The sequence below is a fragment of the Dreissena polymorpha genome, chromosome 6, assembly GCF_020536995.1.
Source record: "Dreissena polymorpha isolate Duluth1 chromosome 6, UMN_Dpol_1.0, whole genome shotgun sequence".
NCBI lineage: Eukaryota > Metazoa > Mollusca > Bivalvia > Myida > Dreissenidae > Dreissena > Dreissena polymorpha.
The window spans coordinates 58136107-58158978 of NC_068360.1; the positions used below are offsets into that span (position 1 = coordinate 58136107).

Below are 22872 nucleotides of genomic sequence, written 5' to 3' on the forward strand. Positions count from 1 at the left end.
CATTTGAAGCTTTTTTGAACATTTTTTTCCATTTATCTTTTGTTGGAACCTCCTCTAAAAGCTCTTCGGGAGTTGGTAAGTTGTATTTTTTACCAATATTTTTCTAGCGTCTGATTTGGATGTAGATTTAATGCTCTTCACTTTGGCTTTAACCATACCTTAGCTGCTTCAATCAATAATTGGATATATCTGCTAAATCAACTTCATTGTTCGATTTAAAAGAACGTTAAAACTTAAAATATAAACACCATTTAACATCAGCGCTTGTTTAATAATTGGAATTGTATTTAGTGAATTCTAACCTATATAATTTGTTGTCAACCTAAAGATGTTTTACACATTATTGTATTTATATCAGCACCGCTTCGACACTGACCTTCACCTTCACATTCAGAGATGGCAACAGGAATCGCTAGCAGAATTCCGGCAGTGGTTTCGGGCTCGGGAAAGCTGTGTTTATCGATACGTTTGAAGGTTAATAATAACGAGTTGTATTTGAATGTGTTTTATTCACAAATTAATATCACATTTCAGGAATGACATTGATGCATTCTATTGAAAAAATGCTGTTGAACTTTATGCCCTTAATTTAACTTAAACTAACGTTAAGGAAGGTCAAGGTCTTTTGAAGTTTTTTTTTTGGTTATCAATACCAATAAAAGAAAGTGTTCTTAATGGGCGCTCTGTTCCACGATTACTTAATTTATTGAAAATTTAAGTATTAATCTCTTAAGAGATATTGTAGGTCTCAAGTGCTAAATGCCAGCAATTTCGAATTCTGCATCTATCAAGTCTTACTTTCACTAAGTTTAAGCCCAAAAAACATGTTTACTCCAACCAGGTGAATATTTTTACCAGATTAATTAGTTTGTAGAAAAAATGCTGTCTTAAGTTAAAGTTGTGTTTTTTTAAAACTCTGAATATCCTCCAATTACCTTGAATCGAGCGGTTAAGGAAACAACTTAAATAATTTCTGAATTAATTCAAACAATGCCGCAATAAATGATATTACTTTAAAGATTTATTTAATTCCAGTTAAATCCATGTCAAAGTTGTTTATTTACAGCGTGTTTAATCACACAAAGCCGATAGTTCCTTACACAACCACAAATGACATACACTTCTCGAGTCTAGAGGTCACATCCGAAAAGTACTCGATTGCATGAGGTGAACAAAACTTCAAAAATTCCATTCACTGAACAAATTTAGAGAAACTGAAAGATTAATTTAACTGATTTTTATAACTTCTTTTTACCATTGAAACAAGTTTCTGTTTTATCGGTCGATCTTCTTTTGAGCAACATTGACACGAAAAAGCTTCTCAATAATTGAAAAAAAAACAATGTTTGCAATTTGTTCAAACAAAATGTTGGCATATATGTTACTGTTAAAAGATTGGATAAAATTATCATCCAATTGCGACAGGGTATACCCACTGAACATGTGAATATCGGCATGTCACCTATTTTCGCGATGTGTGAGCACAGATTGTTTCATGAAACATTTTCTCTGAATCATGAAAAAGTAAAAGAATTTTCTTTAAAATAAATCAAATTCATGAAAGTATGTGTTAACATTAGCGAAGTGGTCTGCAATTTATGTGCAAGTTTAATGAAGAACGCTGAAAAAAATGCACGGAATAGGCATAAATTTGGATTATTTCAGTTGAAGTAAGATTTTTAAATGCAATTAAACAGTTTTTTTCCTTATTTTAGTCGTGTCTAAAATTATTTTCAAGTGTAGTAATGTTAGTTAAACAAAATACTCAGAGCGCATGTGTTTGAAGTCATCACAAGATCCGCGTTCTTAATGTAAACAAAGTAACCGAAATTAGGTAATGCTAGAAATAAGGGAATCGTAAGATACTGCAAAGATATTTGTAAGATATAATGAAATTCACATCTACATACATGCCAGAATTGTTCAGGTCCAGATCAAAACATTCTATAAAAAATGTTGGGAGATTTGCCCCAAAAGCATGACGTCTAAAACGATCAATCATGTCACCTTTACAGTGCTCTCTAATCAGTATACTGTATACTTCTCACACACCTTCATAATTTCTGACCAATATTAACAATAAATGTGTTTAAGGATTTCATGAACACAGATATTCTTCATTTTCCAGAAAAAAACACACGTGCACAATGCAGATAACATGAAATGTGGTGCATTCCTCTATTTGATAACAAATTAGGACAATGTCTGCGTAAATTGTGTAAAGTGATGTGCATTGAGCACTTTTTTATTCAACCAATCATTAATTAACTCAATACTTTCCAGTGTTTCTGCTCTGTAACTTTAATAATTTACCCCCAACCAATATGTCAGGTACTACTCCAATATTTCCTGGCAAAATGTGTTACATTTCAAGGTCAACGTGCAAGATTTTTTTTTGCTCAGACTTGAGATTGCTGTTTTTGCTGATTCTATAGCTGTTATCGGGTCATATTTCCTATTGCAAATATAATTTTTTCCCCAAAATAAAGTCCAGAAATTTAAAATTGTTGGTTTGACTTTCAGATTTTAGAAGTAAAGCTTGAGTAGTTCAGAAATGCTATTTTTGAAAGATATTTCATTCATTTTACATATGTGCATTAGGTTCTGTTTTATTTGAGTGTTTTTACTTGTAATTCAAACTTGTTAAATCAAAGATTATGATTAAATTCCCAATGTTATATCAATTTCATATTTATGCCCCCCTTCGAAGAAGAGGGGGTAAAGTGTTTTGCAATGTCAGTCGGTCCGTCCGTCAGTCGTTCCGTCCACCATATGGTTTCCAGATGATTACTCAAGAACACTTAGGCCTAGGATCATGAAACTTCATAGGTACATTGATCATGACTGGCAGATGACCCCTATTGATTTTCAGGTCACTAGGTCAAAGGTCAAGGTCACAGTGACTTGAAATAGTAAAATGGTTTCCAGATAACTCAAGAATGCTTACGCCTAGGATCATGAAACTTCATAGGAACATTGATCATGCCCTATTGATTTTCAGGTCACTAGGTCAAAGGTCAAGGTCACAGTGACTCAAAACAGTAAAATGGTTTCCGGATGATAACTCAAGAATGCTTACGCCTAGGATCATGAAACTTCATAGGTACATTGATCGTGACTGGAAGAAGACCCCTATTGATTTTCAGGTCTCTAGGTCAAAGGTCAAGGTCACAGTGACTCAAAATAGTAAAATGGTTTCCGGATGATAACTCAAGAATGCTTAACCTAGAATCATGAAGCTTCATAGGTACATTGATCATGACTGGCATAGGATCCCTATTGATTTTCAGGTCACTAGGTCAAAGGTCAAGGTCACAGTGACTCAAAATAGTAAAATGGTTTCCGGATGATAACTCAAGAATGCTTACGCCTAGGATCATGAAACTTCATAGTAACATTGATCATGACTGGCAGATGACCCCTATAGATTTTTAGGTCACTAGGTCAAAGGTCAAGGTCACAGTGACTCGAAACAGTAAAATGGTTTCCAGATGATGACTTAAGAATGCTTACGCCTAGGGTTATAAAACTTAATAGGTACATTGATCATGACTGGCAGATGACCCCTATTGATTTTCAGGTCACTAGGTCAAAGGTCAAGGTCACAGTGACTCGAAATAGTAAAATGGTTTCCCGATGATAACTCAAGAATGCCTACGCCTAGGATCATGAAACTTCATAGGTACATTGATCATGACTGGCAGATGACCCCCATTAATTTTCAGTTTACTAGGTCAAAGGTCAAGGTCACAGTGACTCGAAACAGTTAAATGGTTTCCTGATTATAACTCAAGAATAATTAGGCCTAGGATCATGAAACTTCATAGGTACATTGATCATGACTGGTAGATGACCCTTATTGATTTTCAGGTCACTAGGTCAAAGGTCAAGGTCACAGTGACAAAAAACGTATTCACAAAATGGCTGCCACTACAACTGACAGCCCATATGGGGGGCATGTATGTTTTACAAACAGCCGTTGTTTAAAAATGATAACACCTTACAAACATATGCTTTAATGGTTAGTGTCACATCTGGTTTCACAGCGGCAGCTTTTTAATAGCTCTCATGTTTTTATAATTTGGATGAGCTCATCGTTTCTTTGTAGGTTGCAAATACTCAGCAGTATGGCAGATCAATTTACACAAGTGGTGCCCGTCTCAAGCAGATGTATTGGAATGACAAATCAGTCGAGGGGGAACCGGTAAGAAGTGGTCCTTGTAGATTGTATTAATAGATTTGGGAATACTGCATTTTCATATGAAATAATCAAAAATGTGATGTTGAGACAACAAATTGTGAGAAAGGATGTTATCAATGAAAAAAGCTAAAAGCTAAAATAGCATAGTATCTGGTGATATTCATGTATTTCAATAAATTTTAACATAAAAAAACTTGATTAAATCATGACTCATGCAATTTAAAACCATTAATTCATGCTTCATACTTTATATTAATGATCACATTTGTTACCTGAGGTTATGAAATTGTAAATAAATGTTTTTGGCTTTGTGAATGATACATTATAGCATAAATAGATCCCTGTAAATCACTTAAGCCCTACTGTCCAAGTGTCTTATTATTTGGATTTGTAATTGTGCCTTGCTAAAACAGCATATTTGTATACTGGAAGGACATCTCTTGTCAGCAATGTCTTTGAGACTTTGATAAATAAGGGCTGTGTATTTAGGACTAGGATAAAGAGCTTGACAATATCTGGGCCGAGTTTGAATATTACAGAAGTGTGCAGAAACTAGGTGTCAATGTCAAATCTAAAAAAAAATTGTTGCTACTTGATGAGCCAGATTAATGACTCAATCTATAGAAAACTTGGTAGCAATGTTCATCAAGACAATATTTGTGATTTTAATCTGGATCATGTGTATCAAATTTCAAATGACTGTCACTTAAATCCCACAAATAGGTCACCTACGTCAAATCTAAGAAAAAACTTATTTCCTCTCTTGAAGCCACATTTGTAACTAAATCTCGATGAAACAATGTCAGAACGCTTGTCATGAAAATATCATGGTCATATTTGAATTTGGGTCAAGAGGGGTCAAAAACTAGGTTACCAGAAAAAGTACCAGTACAATTGGTGCACCATTAACTCATATGAGCGCTCCAGGGCCATCATTTCCCTGTTGCCTTATTATCCCCACCCAAAGACAGAGGGATATAGATTTGGCATTGTCCGTCCGTCGATCTGTCTCAAATTTTTAAGGGCTGTATCTCAGATACTACATAATATCTCAACATAAAACATCATAGGTGTATAGATATTAATGAGGAAAGTGTTGTTACATCAATTCAACGAATTTGCTTGTTTTAATTGGTATGTTGTCAGCAAGGGTTTCATTGGTGTCAATATTTTTATGCCCCCGGTAGGGTGGCATATAGCAGTTGAACTGTCTGTTAGTATGTCAGTGTGTCAGAATGTCAGTCAGTCTGTTCGTCCATCCTAAAAAACTTTAACATTGGCCATAACTTTTTCACTATTGAAGATAGCAACTTGATATTTGGCATGCATGTGTATCTCATGGAGCTGCACATTTTGAGTGGTGAAAGGTGAAGGTGAAGGTCATCCTTCAAGGTCAAAAATCAAATTTATGGTGTCTGTCCGTCCGAAAACTTTAACATTGGCCATAACTTTTTCAATATTGAAGATAGCAACTTGGTATTTGGCATGCATGTGTATCTCATGGAGCTGAACATTTTGAGTGGGGAAAGGTGAAGGTCAAGGTCATCCTTCAAGGTCAACTGTCAAATATATGGCGTCTGTCCGTCTGAAAACTTTAACATTGGCTATTACTTTTTCAATATTGAAGATAGCAACTTGATATTTGGCATGCATGTGTATCTCATGAAGCTGCACATTTTGAGTGGTGGAAGTTCAAGGTCAAGGCCATCCTTCAAGGACAAAGGTCAAAAAAAATAAATTGAAAGCGGTGTTCTCATGAAGCTGCACATTTTGAGTGGTGGAAGTTCAAGGTCAAGGTCATCCTTCAAGGACAAGGTCATCCTTCAAGGTCAAAGTTAAAAAAATATAAATAATTCAAAGCGGCGTTATCATGGAGCTGCACATTTTGAGTGGTGGAATTTCAAGGTAAAGGTCATTCTTCAAGGTCAAGGTCATCCTTCAAGGTCAAAGGTCGAAAAAATAAATTCAAAGCAGCGTTCTCATAAAGCTGCACATTTTGAGTGGTGGAAGTTCAAGGTCAAGGTCATCCTTCAAGGTCAAATGTCATAAAAAACATCAAAACGGCGCAATAGGGGGCATTGTGTTTCTGAAGAACACTTCTCTTGTTTCTTCAAAATTAAAAAGAGATTTTTAAAGAAAAATCTTAATATTAACAGGAAAAAAAAATCTCTTTAAAATAATTTTGACATTTTGTTTGTGTATATGCGGTAATTAGTGCTTCCCTTTGATACTGTGGCAGTGCTTATTTTCTCTAATTGTTTTCTTAATTAAACTGTAGTCAGTATTCTCTGTTCTTTTTGGATGGTATTTAAAAATGCAAATTTGTAGCCACATATAAAAAATACACATCAGTATCTGTACTTTTTTCATAATTAGCATAACCTTTAAACATTTCTTCTCGTCTTCTAGATGTTTGAAAAGGTTTTGATTGCCAACAGAGGTGAGATAGCATGTCGTGTAATCAAAACCTGCCGTAGACTGGGAATTAAAACAGTAGCTGTACACAGTGAGGCTGACTCTATGGCAGTAAGTAGAACTTGTGAGCAACAGAAGGGCTTTTTTTATGTCCCCCACTATAGTAGTGGGGGACATATTGTTTTTGCTCTGTCTGTTGGTCTGTCTGTTGGTCTGTTTGCGCCAACTTAAACATTTTGCAATAACTTTTGTTATATTGAAGATAGCAACTTCATATTTGGCATGCATGTGTATCTCATGAAGCTGCACATTTTGAGTGGTGAAAGTTCAAGGTCAAGGTCATCCTTCAAGGTCAGAGGTCAAATATATGTGGCCAAAATCGCTCATTTTATGAATACTTTTGCAATATTGAAGATAGCAACTTGATATTTGGCATGCATATGTATCTCATGGAGCTGCACATTTTGAGTGGTGAAAGGTCAAGGTCAAGGTCATCCTTCAAGGTCAGAGTTCAAATATATGTGGCCCAATTCGCTTATTTTATAAATACTCGCAATATTGAAGATAGCAACTTGATATTTGGCATGCATGTGCATCTCATGGAGCTGCACATTTTGAGTGGTTAAGGTCAAGGTCATCCTTCAAGGTCAGAGGTCAAATATATGTGGCCCAAATCACTTATTTTATGAATACTTTTGCAATATTGAAGATAGCAACTTGATATTTGGCATGCATGTGTATCTCATGGAGCTGCACATTTTCAGTGGTGAAAGGTCAAGGTCAAGGTCATCCTTCACAAGGTCAAGGTCATCCTTCAAGGTCAAACGTCATATAGGGGGACATTGTGTTTCACAAACACATCTTGTCTTCTTTAACAAGGAACTTATATATGCATGCCCTCTTTCCAAAGAACTTGCCTTTGCCCCTAATGGCATTTCTTTAAAATAATGCAATTTTCACTAAACTTCAAGGTAAACTTGGAAAAAAATTACACTTTAGATTTGTGAAAAATTTATTTCCCAAAATTGAAGGCTAGGTCTTTTCCCAAAATAACAAAAAATTGTCTTGAGTCTGTATTCACCATACCTTACTTAAACTTAAGAATAAAGAATAGACAATACATGTATATACACAGGCCACTAATATTGCTTATATCATTAACAAATTGTTTCAATTGAACAATTGTATAAATATTTCTTGTTATATTATTATAATGATCTTAAAGTTTAGACCATAGTCTGAGAATTGGTTAGGCCCTGATCAGTGATAGATGACTGCAAATAATTAACACTGGTCATTGTTCAACCAGGCATGCTCGGATTATTTGTTTTATATTCAAGTTTGCATGTAAGACATTGGATTTTCTTAGATAGACTGTACAATTTATCCCTAATTTTGGAAACATTGAGTTCTTGTATTCACGGTTTAAACAACCAATCACAAAAAGTGGATGTATTTTTTCAAAGTATGATAAATATAAATCAAATTAATTAAAGAAAAGATTATTCATGGAAATGCAAAAGGGAGAATAAAGTGCAGGGTAAAGAATCTGAACATGTGTGTCTTTTATTGGTCAAATTTGTGGCCAAATAGCATGTTCAGTGTTCTCATTGGTCAAATTTGAGGCTGAAATAAAGACACATTTCCAGTCTCAAAAAGAATATATTTACCAAAATTACTGCCTTAAAATCCAAGTTAAAAAATAAATAAATAAAATTCCATTACCAAAGTGGTGAAAAATAACAACATGTATGTAATTTTCTGATAATTTACTAAGAATATGATACCATATAATTGAGCCAAGCTCTGTGAAAAAGGGGTTTAATGCACGTGCGTGAAGTGCCTTCCCAGATTAGCCTGTGCAGTCCGCACAGGCTAATCAGGGACCACACTTTCCGCTTTAATTTGATTTTAGCCAAGAAGAGACTTTTTTAAACGAAAAATATCATAAAAGCTGAAAGTGTCGTCCCTGATAAGCCTGTACAGACTGCACAGGCTAATCTGGGACAGCACTTTACGCACATGCATTAAACCCATTTTTCACAGATCACGGCCCATATTATATTGATTACTGTTAACAGTGTTTGTAATGTGATCTCTACAGGTGCACAAGCGTATGGCCGATGAAGCGGTCTGTATAGGCCCCGCCCCAACTAGTCAGAGCTACCTTGTCATGGACAACATTCTGAAGGCTGTGAAAGACACTGGCGCGCAGGCTGTAAGTACTCGCGCAAACCTGTTACACTCAAAAGCAAAGTGGAAATGGCTTTTGGCAAACAGAATAAAACCAGAACTGCATATGAGTAACTAGCAGTCTGTTCAGGTTTTATGCTGTTTTTTGCTCATCAGTAACTTAGAGTTGAAATATAAAGCCTTTAAAACTTGAATCTAGTAAGAAAAAAGTTTTACACTATCGATATTGAACTGGCGTTTTCCGACCATCAGTCTGTCAGTCCCTCTGCAGTTCGTCTGTAACAAAACGTTTTAGTGCTATAATTATTTATTCAAAAACTATATAAGATACCAAAATGAAACTTCATAGGTGTATCAATGAGGAGAACTGGCCTGCACAAGAACCATAACCTTAAACTTTCTTTAAAAAGAGTTATTGCCCTTTTTTTGTATGATGTATTTTTTCAGGACTGTATCTCAAACACTCCAACAATAAACTTCATGGATGTATTGATATTAATGAGGAGAAGTGCCATGCTTAAGAACCATAATCCTTCACTTCATTTACTAAGAATTATTGCCCTTTGTTTTTGCTTTTTTATGATGGAACTTTTCAAGGCTATATCTCAGATATAACATTTTAACATTAAATGTTATGGGTGTGTAGAAAAAAATGGGGAGAAGTGCCATGCATAAGAACCATAACCTTACACTTTGTAAACTAATAGTTATTGCTTTTGTTGTTTTTGTATGATGTTACTTGTCAAGGCTTTATCTCAGATATGCTTTAAGATTTCAACCGGGAACTTCATATGTGTACAGATATCAAAGAGGTGAATTGGAATGCATAAAAACAATTACCCTACACTTAATTTTTTTTTATGATTAAACTGTATATCATGGGATTTGCACCCATCCATAAACAATTATTTTGCTGGTGATATCAATCAACTACGGGGACTTCAATAGCTTCAAAGTGCGTAGTTTCTGAGTCGTTTATGGTTAAAATGCTTGGCTCAGGGCACATTGATGGTGTTTACTGATTTGGAAAAAATCATGGAAGTGGGGCTTTGTCTGGAAAATTTATGGAAAATGGGCTTTGTCAGGAAATTTTGTGGAAAATTGGCCTTGTCTGGAAAGATCATGGAAATTGAGCTTTGTCAGGATTAAGATCATGGAAAACCGTCTTGGACAGGAATATCATGGAAAATGGGCTTGGCCAGGAAAGTCATGGAAAATTGGCTTGGTCAGAAAAAATAATGGAAGATGAGCTTGGTCAGGAAAATTATAAAAATGAGCGTGGTCAGGAAAATCATGGTAAATGGGCTTGGTCTGGAAAGATCATCACAGTGGGCTTGGTCAGGGAAAATCATGGAAAATGGGCTTGATCAGGAAAATCTTGTAAAATGGGCTTGGTCAGGTAAATCATGGAAAATGGGCTTGGCCAGGAAAGTCATGGAAAATTGGCTTGGTCAGAAAAAATCATGGAAAATAAGCTTGGTCAGGAAAATTATAAAAATGAGCGTGGTCAGGAAAATCATGGTAAATGGGCTTGGTCTGGAAAGATCATCGAAAATTTGCGTGGTCAGAAAAGATCATCGAAAATTTGCATGGTCAGGAAAGATCGTCAAAAATGGGCGTGGTCAGGAAAGATCATTGCAAATGGGCTTGGTCAGAAAAAATCATGGAAAATGGGCTTGGTCAGGAAAGATCATCACAATTGGGCTTGGTCAGGAAAATCATGGAAAATGGGCTTGGTCAGGAAAATCATGCACAGTGGGCTGGCTTGGTCAGGAAAATAATGAAAAATGGGGTTGGTCAGGAAAATCATGCAAAATGGGCTTGGTCAAGAAAAATCATGCAAAATGGGCTTGGTCAGGAAAATCATGCACAATGGGCTTGGTCAGGAAAATCATGAAAAATGGGGTTGGTTGGAAAAATCATATTAAATGGGCTTGGTCAGGAAAATCATGTTAAATGGGCTGGTCGTGAAAGATCATGGAAAATGGGAGTGTTCACAAAAAAATTATCGAAAATGGGCTTGGTCAAGAAAAAACATGGAAAATGGGCTTGGTCAAGAAAGATCATGGAAAATAGGCTTGTTCAAGAAAGATCATGGGAAATGGGCCTGGTCAGGAAAATCATGGTAAATGGGCTTGGTCAGGAAAATGATAGAAAGTGGGCTGGTCAGGAAAATCATTGAAAATGAGCTTGGTCAGTAAAATCATGGAAAAATGGGCTTGGTCAGGAAAGCTCATCGAAAATGGGCATGGTGAGGAAAGATCATAGAAAATGGGTGTGGTCAGAAAAGATCATTGAAAATGGGATTGATCAGGAAAATCATGGAAAGTTGGCTTAGTCTGAAAAATCATGGAAAATTGACTTTGTCTGTAAAACTCATGGAAAAGGGGCTTTGTCTAAAAAATCTAGGAAAATTGGCTTTGCCAGGAAACCTCTTGGAAAATGGACTTCGTCTGGAAAAATCATGTAGATCTGGCTTGGTCCAGCAGGGTTCGACATTAACTTTTTTTACAGCAAGACCGTCGGACCAGCTCCTCTTAAAATGTACTATCCCGAACCTGATGTCTACTAGACCATAAATGACATAGCAAATGAACACAATTGTGTCATGTAACTGTTTAATCAAGATTTATCAGTAAATAATTAGTGAACACCAGTTTTTTTTTGCATAGAGTAAAACAAAAAAAACAACCCTTTTTTTTTGCTTTTCTTCGTCAAATTCAAGCCATGGGAACTGACTCGATTTTCCATCTAGGATAAAATTGACGTTTTCGTGTTTCTTCATATTTACGTTTCTTGTCAGTTAAGCGTCGGATTCTTTTTTATTAAATGATTTGTTGGACAAAAATCCGAACTTGAACCAAGCCATTCTTTAAAATACATTATCTTGTCTGCTACGCAAAAATGTGCATTGACGATACCGATTTTCGATAGAAGTCGTAAAATCATGCTCTACAGTTTTACGACACTGCAGAAAATCATTAATATTCATGACAACTTGACCAATTGAAACAAGCAATTTTTGCAGAAAGCTCTCCTTTGTGTCTAAAAATAGCGATGAATAATGTGAATGCTCTGCGTTTATTTAAATACACTAGTTTTGCTTTAATGTAAATAACGGATACAAGAGTAATTTTACACATTAAAAGTAAAGGTCTTCACAGCAGTTATTTATAGGTATATGAATCAGTATAGATTTTTTTATGTACGACCAGTCGGACAAGCTAGCCCGCAGTTTTACTAGCCCGACCACCGATCTTACTAGACAATGTCTGTCTAACGTGCCTTAGTGTCGAACCCTGACTAGAAAAATCATGGAAAAGGGACTTTGTCTGGAAACATAAAAAAAACTTGCAATTTCTGGTCTTACTATAGAAAAATCATAGAATTTACGAAAATTTCTTTAAAAGTATTCATAAATATGCATGTTTAATGCATGTTAATGCATACAAAATATTAAAAACAATTGAAATGTAATAAGCATAAACAAAATGGAATAGTTACTTAAGTTTTACAAACGTGTATTTTGGCTCTACTAGAAAATATTGAATTATGATATAGTGGTGATATTCATTTAGGGTACATAACATAAATATTTACCGGTTCGAGTAATATATTCTATATTATAATAATTAATATATTATAGTAAAACTACTTCATTCTAATTTTATTATTCAGGTGCACCCTGGATATGGATTTTTGTCAGAGAACACAAAATTTGCTGCTGCATTGGTAAGTATACTTCATTAATAATTATAATTCAAACTTAAAATCATGTATAATGGCTTGAAGATTCTCTATTTATATTAGATTGAATTTATATGCAAGGGTTGCCACTGAAGATTGTAGAATGCACATGACACAGTTTTGCACCAATCAGGCGAATTTTTGATGACAGGCAACAATTTTGACATTATTTAATGAGTTGAAATGAAGTTTTGTAAAAATATATATCTCTGGTTTTTTACGATTTGTTTAAATTTTAATCATAAGAAAGGAGTTTATTGTACTTCATGGTGACGATGATGTTTAAACATCACTTTGTTTGTGTGATTTTCAATGAGTTTGTTTGACTTTCAGGAATGCATATCTGTAAATACGAAAGTGCAGTTGTTTTTTTTGTTTTGTTCTTTAAATTAAATTTTTAATTGTATTGCTTTTTGTGTTTTGCATGTTATTATGCTTTGATAATACAGTGACCTCTATGAAATAATTGTAGGGGAAAAATAGGAAAAAATAATGAAAGAAAATGTTGTGTTTTAATAGCTCCAAAGTAGTGTAGATTTTGATTTAGAACTACATAAATGTAAATATGAAAATAAGGCAAGCAGAAGGGGGCATACCCCCTGCCTCATTTCAATGCAACAGTGCCTGACCAAATTCCTGGGCCAAAAGCCTGAGTGGATAGGTAGATTTGATTGAAGGGATGTTCACTGCACAAGAACTATAACTCTTGCTCCTCAAGAACTACAACTTTTGCTCCCCAAGAACTATAACTCTTGCTCCTTAAGAACTATGACTCTTGCTCCTCAAGCACTATAACTATTGCTCCCATAGAACTACAACTATTACTCCTCAAGAACTTTCACTATTGTTCCTCAAGAACTATAACTGTTGCTCCTCAAGAACTATAACTCTTGCTCCTCAAAAACTATAACTCGTGCTCCTCAAGGACTATAACTATTGCTCCCCAAGAACTATATTACTCCTCAAGAACTACAACTTGTGCTCCCCAAGAACTATAGCTCTTGCTCCTCAAGGACTATAACTCTTGCTTCTCAAGAAATATAACTCTTGCTCCTCGAGCACTATAACTATTGCTCCTCAAGAACTACAACTCTTGCTCCTCAAAAACTATAACTCTTGCTCCTCAAAAACTATAACTCGTGCTCCTCAAAGACTATAGCTATTGCTCCCCAAGAACTATATTACTCCTCAAGAACTACAACTTGTGCTCCCCAAGAACTATAAATCTTGCTCCTCAAGGACTATAACTCTTGCTTCTCAAGAAATATAACTCTTGCTCCTCGAGCACTATAACTATTGCTCCTCAAGAACTACAACTCTTGCTCCTCAAGAACTACAACTTTTGCTCCCAAAGAACTATAACTCTTGCTCCTCAAGGACTATAACTCTTGCTCCTCAAGAACTAGAACTTTTGCTCCTCAAGCACTATAACTATTGCTCCTCAAGAACTATAACTTTTGCTCCCAAAGAACTATAACTATAGTTCTTCAAGAACTATAACTCTTTCTCCTCAAGAACTATAACTTTTGCTCCTCAAAAACTATAACTTTGCTCTTCAAGAACTTCAACTATTGCTCCTCAAGAACTTTAACTCGTGCTCCTCAAGGACTATTACTATTGCTCCCCAAGAATTATATTACTCCTCAAGAACTACAGCTTGTGCTCCCCAAGAACTATAACTCTTGCTACTCAAGGGCTATAACTCTTGCTCTTCAAGAACTATAACTCTTGCTTCTCAAGCACTATAACTATTGCTCCTGCAGAACTATAACTATTGCTCCTCAAGAATTATAACTATTGCTCCTCAAGATTACAACTTTTGCTTCACAAGAACTACAACTATTACTCCTCAAGAATGTTAACTCTTGCTCCTAAAAAACTATAACTCTTGCTCCTCAATGACTATAACTTTTGCTCCCCAAGAACTATATCTATTACCCCTCAAGAACTATAACTCTTGCACCTCAAGAACTCTTGCTCCTCAGGAACTATAACTCTTGCTCCTCAAAAACTATAACTCTAGCTCTTACAGAACTATAACTCTTGCTCCTCAAGAACTATAACTCTTGCTCCTCAAGTATTATAGCTATTGCTACTCAAGAATTTAAACTAATACTCCTCATCTTTTAACTTATATAATGAATTTTATTTTTGTTATAAAATGTAGTCTAGAAAATATCTTGTTAACAGTCAGATGTCATCAACTGGAGGAAGCAAGATATTAGGGGGAAATGCAGTGCACAGGAACTTCAACTCTTCTTCCATGCTTTTGTAGTTATTGCCCTTTGTTTATTGTTAAACTTTAATTTTTTAAGTAGTTTATCTTGAAAGCTATAATAAGCATCATCTACAAATTTATGAGGAATGTAGATCACATTGACGATAGAGTCTTAACTCTTGCATACATGGAGTGTTATTGTCGTTTGTTAATTTATAACATAACAATTTTGAATGGGGATATCTTGCAATCTATAAAAGGTATCAACAAGACATCTAGTTAGTATAAGTTCTCAATAGTGGGAAAGCAGTGCAAAAGAGACATAACTCTTTCTTTTAAAATTAAATAATAAGTGCCCTTGAATTTTCATGCAGAAAAAAACTTCATAAGTAAAAAGCTTGCATTTTTGGAAAAAACAGTTCTTAAAACTGAACTGCCTGTACTTCTGACAAAGCTGCATTTATTGAATATTTCAGACATGACAGTGACATTTTTTGTAAATTCATCAATACAAAATAAACAAAGATAAATTAATGCGTATATTTGGTGTATGTTTGGATGAAAACTATACAAATTATGATACCTTCAAGAAGTAGTTAGCTTCAACAGTCATCCTGTCAGGAGCATCTGTTTATGGTCCATGAAAAACACCAACATGTTTTCAGCCCTATTTTGAGACCTGCGATTTCTTTGGCGGTGTTTTGTTTTGAGCGTTCCATTCTGAAGACTGTTGCTTGCTTTCTGCTTGCATTCTGAGTCCGTTCAGTTGGCACTGGCTTATTGTGGATGATACTTTCTGCCTTTTATTTATTTTTTGTGTAAAGAAAGTCTCTTCTTAGCAAAAAATCCTGTCAAAGCGGAAAGTGCCGTCCCTTATGAGCCTTGCAGACTGCATGGGCTAATCTGGGACAACAGTCTACGCTTATGCATAATTTAAGCCTGCTATCATTTTTGAGGCTCATATTGTGTCGTCTTGCCCATCCAGGCTGACATGGGGGTCCAATTCATCGGTCCCAACTCGAAGGCTATACATGCGATGGGGGACAAGATTGAAAGCAAGAGGATTGCGTCTGCAGCCAAGGTTAACATGATACCCGGCCATGACGGTGTCGTGCAAGATGCGGAACACTGCGTGAAACTGGCCAATGAGATTGGTAGGAAATAGATTTTTGTGTAGCCATTTTTAACCAGGTTTTTAACCAGGTTTTCCGAAGGAAAAAACTGGTTATTAGATTGGCGAATGCGGGTGGGCTGGCTGGCTGGCTGGCGGGCATGCTGGCTGGCTGGCGGGCTGGCGGAACAAGCTTGTCCGGACCATAACTATGTCGTTCATTGTCAGATTTTAAAATCATTTGGCACATTTGTTCACCATCATTGGACGGTGTGTCGCGCGAAATAATTACGTCGATATCTCCAAGGTCAAGGTCACACTTTGAGTTCAAAGGTCAAAAATGGCCATAAATTAGCTTGTCCTGGCCATAAGTATGTCATTCATTGTGAGATTTTAAAATCATTTGGCACATTTGTTCACCATCATAGGACGGTGTGTCGCACGAAAGAATCACGTCAATATCTCCAATGTCAAGGTCGCCACGACTAAAAATAGATTAAAAAAAAAAAAAACTTACAAAGGGGGTTAATTTTGTTTGTTCATTTCAAAAGTTCAGTTTGAGTTTTCTCCCTTTATCAGATTTTTTTTTCACAATGAAAACCTGGTTTTGTGACAATTTTGTCCCTTGTTTTTCTTTGCACTGCGTGAAAATGGTTAATGAAATTGATATTTAATATGTCATTGAAATAAGCAATTTTACCAATCAAGCTGAAATTCTTATATTGTAAGTAAGAAAAGATGTATGTTGCTAGCCCGCCTAAACATGTATGCAAGTTAAAGCCAGGTCTGAAATTTACCAATTTGGGCTTGCAAGATTGTGATAATTTTAAACGGTTTGGAATAGCTTTTTTCATAGCCCTTAGTATTAAATGATATTTTTAGCACTGTTGTCAGATGGAGTTATTTCGCCGACATGTTAGGTGTAGATAGATTACATGCAGACCTTGCCTGCATGAATGGAATAGTCTATAAGGACGTTAAAGTTAATTGAAAAGTAAAAAGTAAACTTTGTTTCGTAACATTGCCATGTGTCTTTTTAAAATTATTTGTGCTTCTTTATCTTAATATTGGGCTTATTGCCTGTGCCTAGAGCATCATCCCAGATTAACCTGTGAATTCTGCACAGGCTAATCAGGGACAACACTTTTCATTTTTATGGAATGTTTGGTTTAAGGAAAGTATCTTCTTAATAAAAATCCTGTCAAGGCGGAAAGTGTCTTCCCTGATCTGGGACGACAATTTATGCAAATGCATGAAGCCAAGTTTACCCACTTATCCCATACTTCTTGTGTGATACAGGGTACCCTGTGATGGTGAAGGCTACTGCAGGGGGCGGAGGGAAGGGCATGAGGATTGCTTGGAATGACAAGGAATGTAGGACGGCATTTAGGTAGGGGAAACATGCTTTGGTGCCTTGCTCTTGTCAGCAATTGGTTCTAAACAAATATAGATAAGTTATTTTAATTAATGTATTTTTACGTATTATTTGTTTCCTAACATCAAGTTTTCTTTCAGTGTTCTGATATTTTAAGGTATTTTTAGTAAATGTTGGAAAAATGTCTGAAAATTTCTAATGCTAAAATGGTTTATATATTTGAACCCCTATAGCAATTCACTTTATTTGTCTCTCTATGAAATACCTCCCTACTATTTTTTTCCAACATGTTAATCATCACTTTCATGTTGAAGCTCTATGATTCAATGCCCATAATTCTCAATCCATTGTTCTGAATTGGTAAAACACTAATTTACTACAAAGCATGACATCCAATCTTACACAATCCAATTTAAAGAATGATATCCAATCTTACATATTCCACTATAAAGCTTGGATATCTTATCTTACACACTCCACACGAAAGCTTGATATCCAATCTTACACAATACACTTTGAAGTATAATTTTCAATCTTACAAACGCCACTTTGAATCTTGATATTGAATTGTACACAATCCACTTAAAAGCTTGATATCCAATCTTACAAAATCCACTATAAATCTTGATATCCAATCTTACATTATCTACTTTACAGCATACTATTCAATCTTACACAATCCAATTTAAAGCTTGATATTCAATCTTACACAGTCAACTTTAAAGCTTGATACCCAATGTTACACAATCCACTTTAAGGCTTGATATACAATGGTATTCAATCCACTTTGAAGTTGATATCCAATTGTATATAATCCACTTTAAAGCTTGATATCCAATTTTACACAATCCACTTGAAAGCTTCATATCCAATGTTACACAAACCACTTAAAAGCTTCATATCCAATCGTATACAATCCACTTTAAAGCTTAACACCCAATCTTTGTCAATCCATTTAAAAGCTTAAAATCCAATCTTACAAAATCCTTTTTAAAGCTTGATATCCAATCTTACACAATCCACTTAAAAGCTTGATATCCAATTGCATGCAATCCACTTTAAAGCTTGATTTCTAATCTTACACAATCCACTCTAAAGCTTAATATCCAAATTGAATGCAATCCACTTTAAGCTTGATATCCAATCATATACAATCCACTTTAAAGCTTTAAATCCAATAATACAAAATCTTCCTTTCAGGTTATCATCGCAGGAGGCTGCCTCCAGCTTCGGCGATGACCGCATGCTCATTGAGAAGTTCATAGACAACCCTCGCCACATCGAGATTCAGGTACTCTGTGATAAGCACGGCAACGGGGTGTGGCTGAACGAGCGCGAGTGCTCCATACAGAGACGTAACCAGAAGGTGCTCGAGGAGGCACCCAGGTGAGGGTTATAAAGTGGGCTGATTGAGCGGCAGCTTGTTTGGACAATCAGGTTTTATAAAATTGATAATCACAGCAATTTTTTTCCTCCTTTATAAAGTACCCATGAAAGGCACTTTCCAATCAACAAAATAAACAAAATTCCCAATTGCTGTTAAAAAAGGCATGAAAGTTGTGTCCATATCATTTCAATAGCACATTATCTGCTAGTCAACAATTAAATTGAGCTCTGAAACTGAGCAATTCAGCAAAGGGGCATTTAAAGGGACCAGTCATTATATTTTAATCAATATAAACTAATAATTGTAAAAAAATATGGTATTTTAGAATTATTTTTTCGTGGTTGTCGGTCCCTTTAAAAGGATATGTAATTAGGTTTGTTAAATTAAGTACCAAGCAATTAAAAAGACCTATAATTCCTAATCTGAAGATTTCACTTTTCCAATTTTCCCAATTTTAGTTCGTTTGAGCTGATTTTCCGAATTGGCGTGGTACCAGTACTTTGTCCCAAAATAAATTGCTGGGTGGGGGCTGGGGGGGGGGGGGGCTGATAGTGGATGGGGCTAGTATGGTTAGGAGTAAGGAAAGGTCATCATTTATGGGTGTGTATGAAGAGAGAGGATTTAGGGAAGGGCTATTAAAAAAAATTCCATCTTACTCTCTTGCGTCTTGTATGTTAATTAGGTAGGAGTGCAGAGACACACCTGGTCCACGCATAATGTGGCCCGATGAGCAGCATGGCCAACACACACACAACTTATATATGAATTGAAGTCAACTCACATTTATGTCATAATGACGCAGATGGACAACGAGCATATAATCACAAACACGCATATTCAAAGCTCTTTTAATATTGTTCATATATTTGATATTCAATTTGAAAAGGTGTTGTTTTTTTACTGATATTAAATGACTGTTTGCTGTCAAATCGGTGTTTTGAACTTAAAACTGCTACCAAATTTTGTAAAACATTGCCATTTACCAAGTTAATATAGCAGTCTATATGTGGGCGAGTTTGACAACACTATGTTAGTTACTGTGTTGACTGCACAGGCTAGTTTGACAACATTCTGTTATTTATTGTGTGGATTGCACAGGCTAGTTTGACAACACTGTTAGCTACTGTGTGGGCTGCACAGGCTAGTTTGACAATGTGCTGTTAGTTACTGCGTGGACTGCGTAGGCTTGTTTGACAACACTATGTTAGTTACTGTGTTGACTGCACAGGCTAGTTTTACAACACTCTGTTAGTTACTGTGTGGAATGCACAGGCTAGTTTGACAACACTCTGTTAGTTACTGTGTGGAATGCACAGGCTAGTTTGACAACACTCTGTTAGCTACTGTGTGGGCTGCACAGGCTAGTTTGACAATGTGCTGTTAGTTACTGCGTGGACTGCGTAGGCTTGTTTGACAACACTCTGTTAGTTACTGTGTTGACTGCACAGGCTAGTTTTACAACACTCTGTTAGTTACTGTGTGGAATGCACAGGCTAGTTTGACAACACTCTGTTAGTTACTGTGTGGAATGCACAGGCTAGTTTGACAACACTCTGTTAGCTACTGTGTGGACTGCACAGGCTAATAAGGAGAGACTTTTGCACACATACATCAATCCCAGTTTATGTTTGCAGCTCGTTTGTTGACCCAGTGATGAGGAAGAAGATGGGGGACCAGGCTGTACAGTTGGCCAAGGCTGTCGGATACGACTCGGCAGGTAACCAATGTGAAGACACATGTTACTTTTGAATTTGAGGCTCAAAACCAACAAGTTTATGTCCAGGGCTGATTTTTACAAATCTCCAAAAGGACATTGTAACTTGTGTTGTACTGAAGTGAATGCTTGTAGTAAAAATCCAGTTATTTATTCTTCGGCAAGAAAACAGTATGAATCATTTAAGCAATATTATTTATGTAGAACATGTTAACAAAAACAACCTCACAACGAAATACCCTGAGACTTTATTATACTAGTCTATTTCTGGGAAAACTGTGCTATATGCATATGCGTATACTGTCATTCCAGGTTAGCCTTATTATCATTAACAACACTTGCTACCTTTACTGGACTGCCCTGGCTAACGTGGAAAAACACTTTACAAACATGCATTAAGCATATTGTTCCTAGTATATGGCCTTTTTAGCTCCACTGGCCAGAGGCCAGCGGGGCTTATGTCATAGTCCTGTGTCTGTCGTGCGTGCGTGCATCTGTCCGTGTGTCCGTGCGTTAACTTTTTCTTTGAACATCTTCTCCAAAACTACAAGTCCAATTCTGATAAAACTTCTCACAAATGTTCCTGGGGTGAACCTCTTTCAAATTTATTCAGATTATGCCCCAAGGGTCAAATTTGACCCCGCCTTGGGCTCAATAAATTGAACATTTGCTTATATAAAGCCTTTTTTGTGCAAACTTTAACATCTTTTTGTCCATAACCATTTGGCCTAGTGCTACCACATTTTGTATGTAGTGACATTTAATAGTTCTCTACTTTGTTTGTTCAAATTATGCCCCTGGGGTCAACTTTTACCCTTTCCCGGGGGTCACAAAAATGAACATATTCTTATATAAATCCTATTTTGTGCAAACTTTAAAAATCTTGTTGTACATAACCGTAGGGCCTAGGGCTACTAAATTCGGTATGTAGTGACAGCTAATAGTTCTCTATTTAGTTTGTTCAAATTATGTCCCTGGGGTCAAATTTGACCCTGCCCCGGGGGTCACAAAAATGAACATACGCTTAAATAAGGCCTATTTTGTGCAAACTTTAAAAACCTTATTGTCCATAACCATATGGCATAGGGCTACCAAATTTGGTATGTAAGTGACATCTAATAGTCTCTACCAAGTTTGTTCAAATTAAGCCCCTGGGATCAAATTTGACCCTTCCCCAGGGTTCACAAAATTGAACATATGCTTATATTTGGCCTATTTTGTGCAAACTTTAAAAATCTACTTGTCCATAACCATTGGGCCTATTTCTACCAAATTTGATATGTATTAAAATCATAAAGTTCTCTACCAAGTTTTTTCAAATTATGCCCCTGAGGTCAACTTTGACACTGCCCCAGGGGTCACAAAAATGAACATATGCTTAAATAAGGCCTATTTTGTGCAACTTTAAGAAAAACTTCTTGTTCATAATTATAGAGCCTAGGGCTACTTAATTTGGTATGTAGTGACATCTAATAGTCCTCTACCAAATTTGTTCAAATTATTCCCCTGGGCTCAAATTTGACCCTGCCCCGGGGGTCACAAAACTGAACATATGCTTATATAAAGCCTCTTTTGTGCAAACTTTAAAAATCTTGCTGTCCATAACTATTGGGCCTTGGGCTACCAAATTTGGTATGTAGTGACATCTTATAGTTCTCTACCAAATTTGTTCAAATTATGCCCCTGGGGCCAAATTTATCCCTTGAAGGCTCCCATTGAAAAGTTGTTCAAGAAAATTTGATTCGTCAAAAAACATGGCCACAGGAAGTCGTTGAAATTTGCATGTTTATGCATTTTTGCTATTTATTGTCCCCTACCGGTTTCACCGGAAGGGACTTATGGTTTGGGCTCTGTGCGTCTGTCTGTCTGTGAGTCTGTCTGTGAGTCTGTCTGTGAGTCTGTCTGTAACACATTTCTGGATCCTGCGATAACTTTAAAAGTTCTTAATATTTTTCATGAAACTTGCAACATGGATAAATGGCAATATGAACATTATGCACCTCATTTCATTTTGTTCTGACGCCTAAACTTGTGGTTGCTATGGCAAAAACAACAAAAAATTCTGAAAATGGTGGAATTTCTGACAATGGTGGAGCCGGTATGGGACCATATTGCTTGACAATAGCCTTGTTCATTATGGGATGAATAAACTATTTTCTTTGAAACTAAAAGTTTATCAAAATACACTTGGAATAACTTTTTAATTATCTTAGATAAATGCATACATGTCGAGCGTGAAAGGTAGACCAACATGTTAACTATCCATAAATGTTAACCCTTTACCAAACGACACATTTTGAACTGCCACAAATTGAAAGAGATTGCAGACGAGAAATAATATTGTAAAGGACTATTTATAAATTGGCTGGGTGGGGTAGAAATCATTGTGATAAAAGTAGAAATTGCTCATCATGAAGTAAGAACATGTGTTATGCATGTTTTTCTTATGAACTGAAAAAAGTCGGGTTTTATTTAAATATGTCAAAGTGACATTATATCCGGATAAAAATA

The 22872-nt window shown here is 35.9% G+C and overlaps 1 protein-coding gene and 1 long non-coding RNA gene across 2 annotated transcripts in view; both read left to right on the forward strand.

Moving 5' to 3' along the window:
• The first annotated feature begins 349 nt into the window (after positions 1–349).
• LOC127835212 (propionyl-CoA carboxylase alpha chain, mitochondrial-like) overlaps positions 350–22872 on the forward strand; it is a 55510-nt gene continuing 32987 nt past the window's right edge. The window contains exons 1-9 of the mRNA XM_052361535.1: positions 350–474; positions 4109–4204; positions 6611–6727; positions 8721–8834; positions 12488–12541; positions 15760–15928; positions 17185–17275; positions 18461–18646; positions 20282–20364. Coding sequence (XP_052217495.1) covers positions 397–474; positions 4109–4204; positions 6611–6727; positions 8721–8834; positions 12488–12541; positions 15760–15928; positions 17185–17275; positions 18461–18646; positions 20282–20364 — 988 coding nt within the window. The 5' untranslated portion in view covers positions 350–396. The remainder of the gene's footprint in view (positions 475–4108; positions 4205–6610; positions 6728–8720; positions 8835–12487; positions 12542–15759; positions 15929–17184; positions 17276–18460; positions 18647–20281; positions 20365–22872) is intronic.
• Positions 2505–3954, forward strand: LOC127835219 (uncharacterized). The gene is made up of 3 exons (XR_008028417.1): positions 2505–2872; positions 3002–3103; positions 3393–3954. It is a non-coding gene; the product is annotated as an uncharacterized LOC127835219 (long non-coding RNA).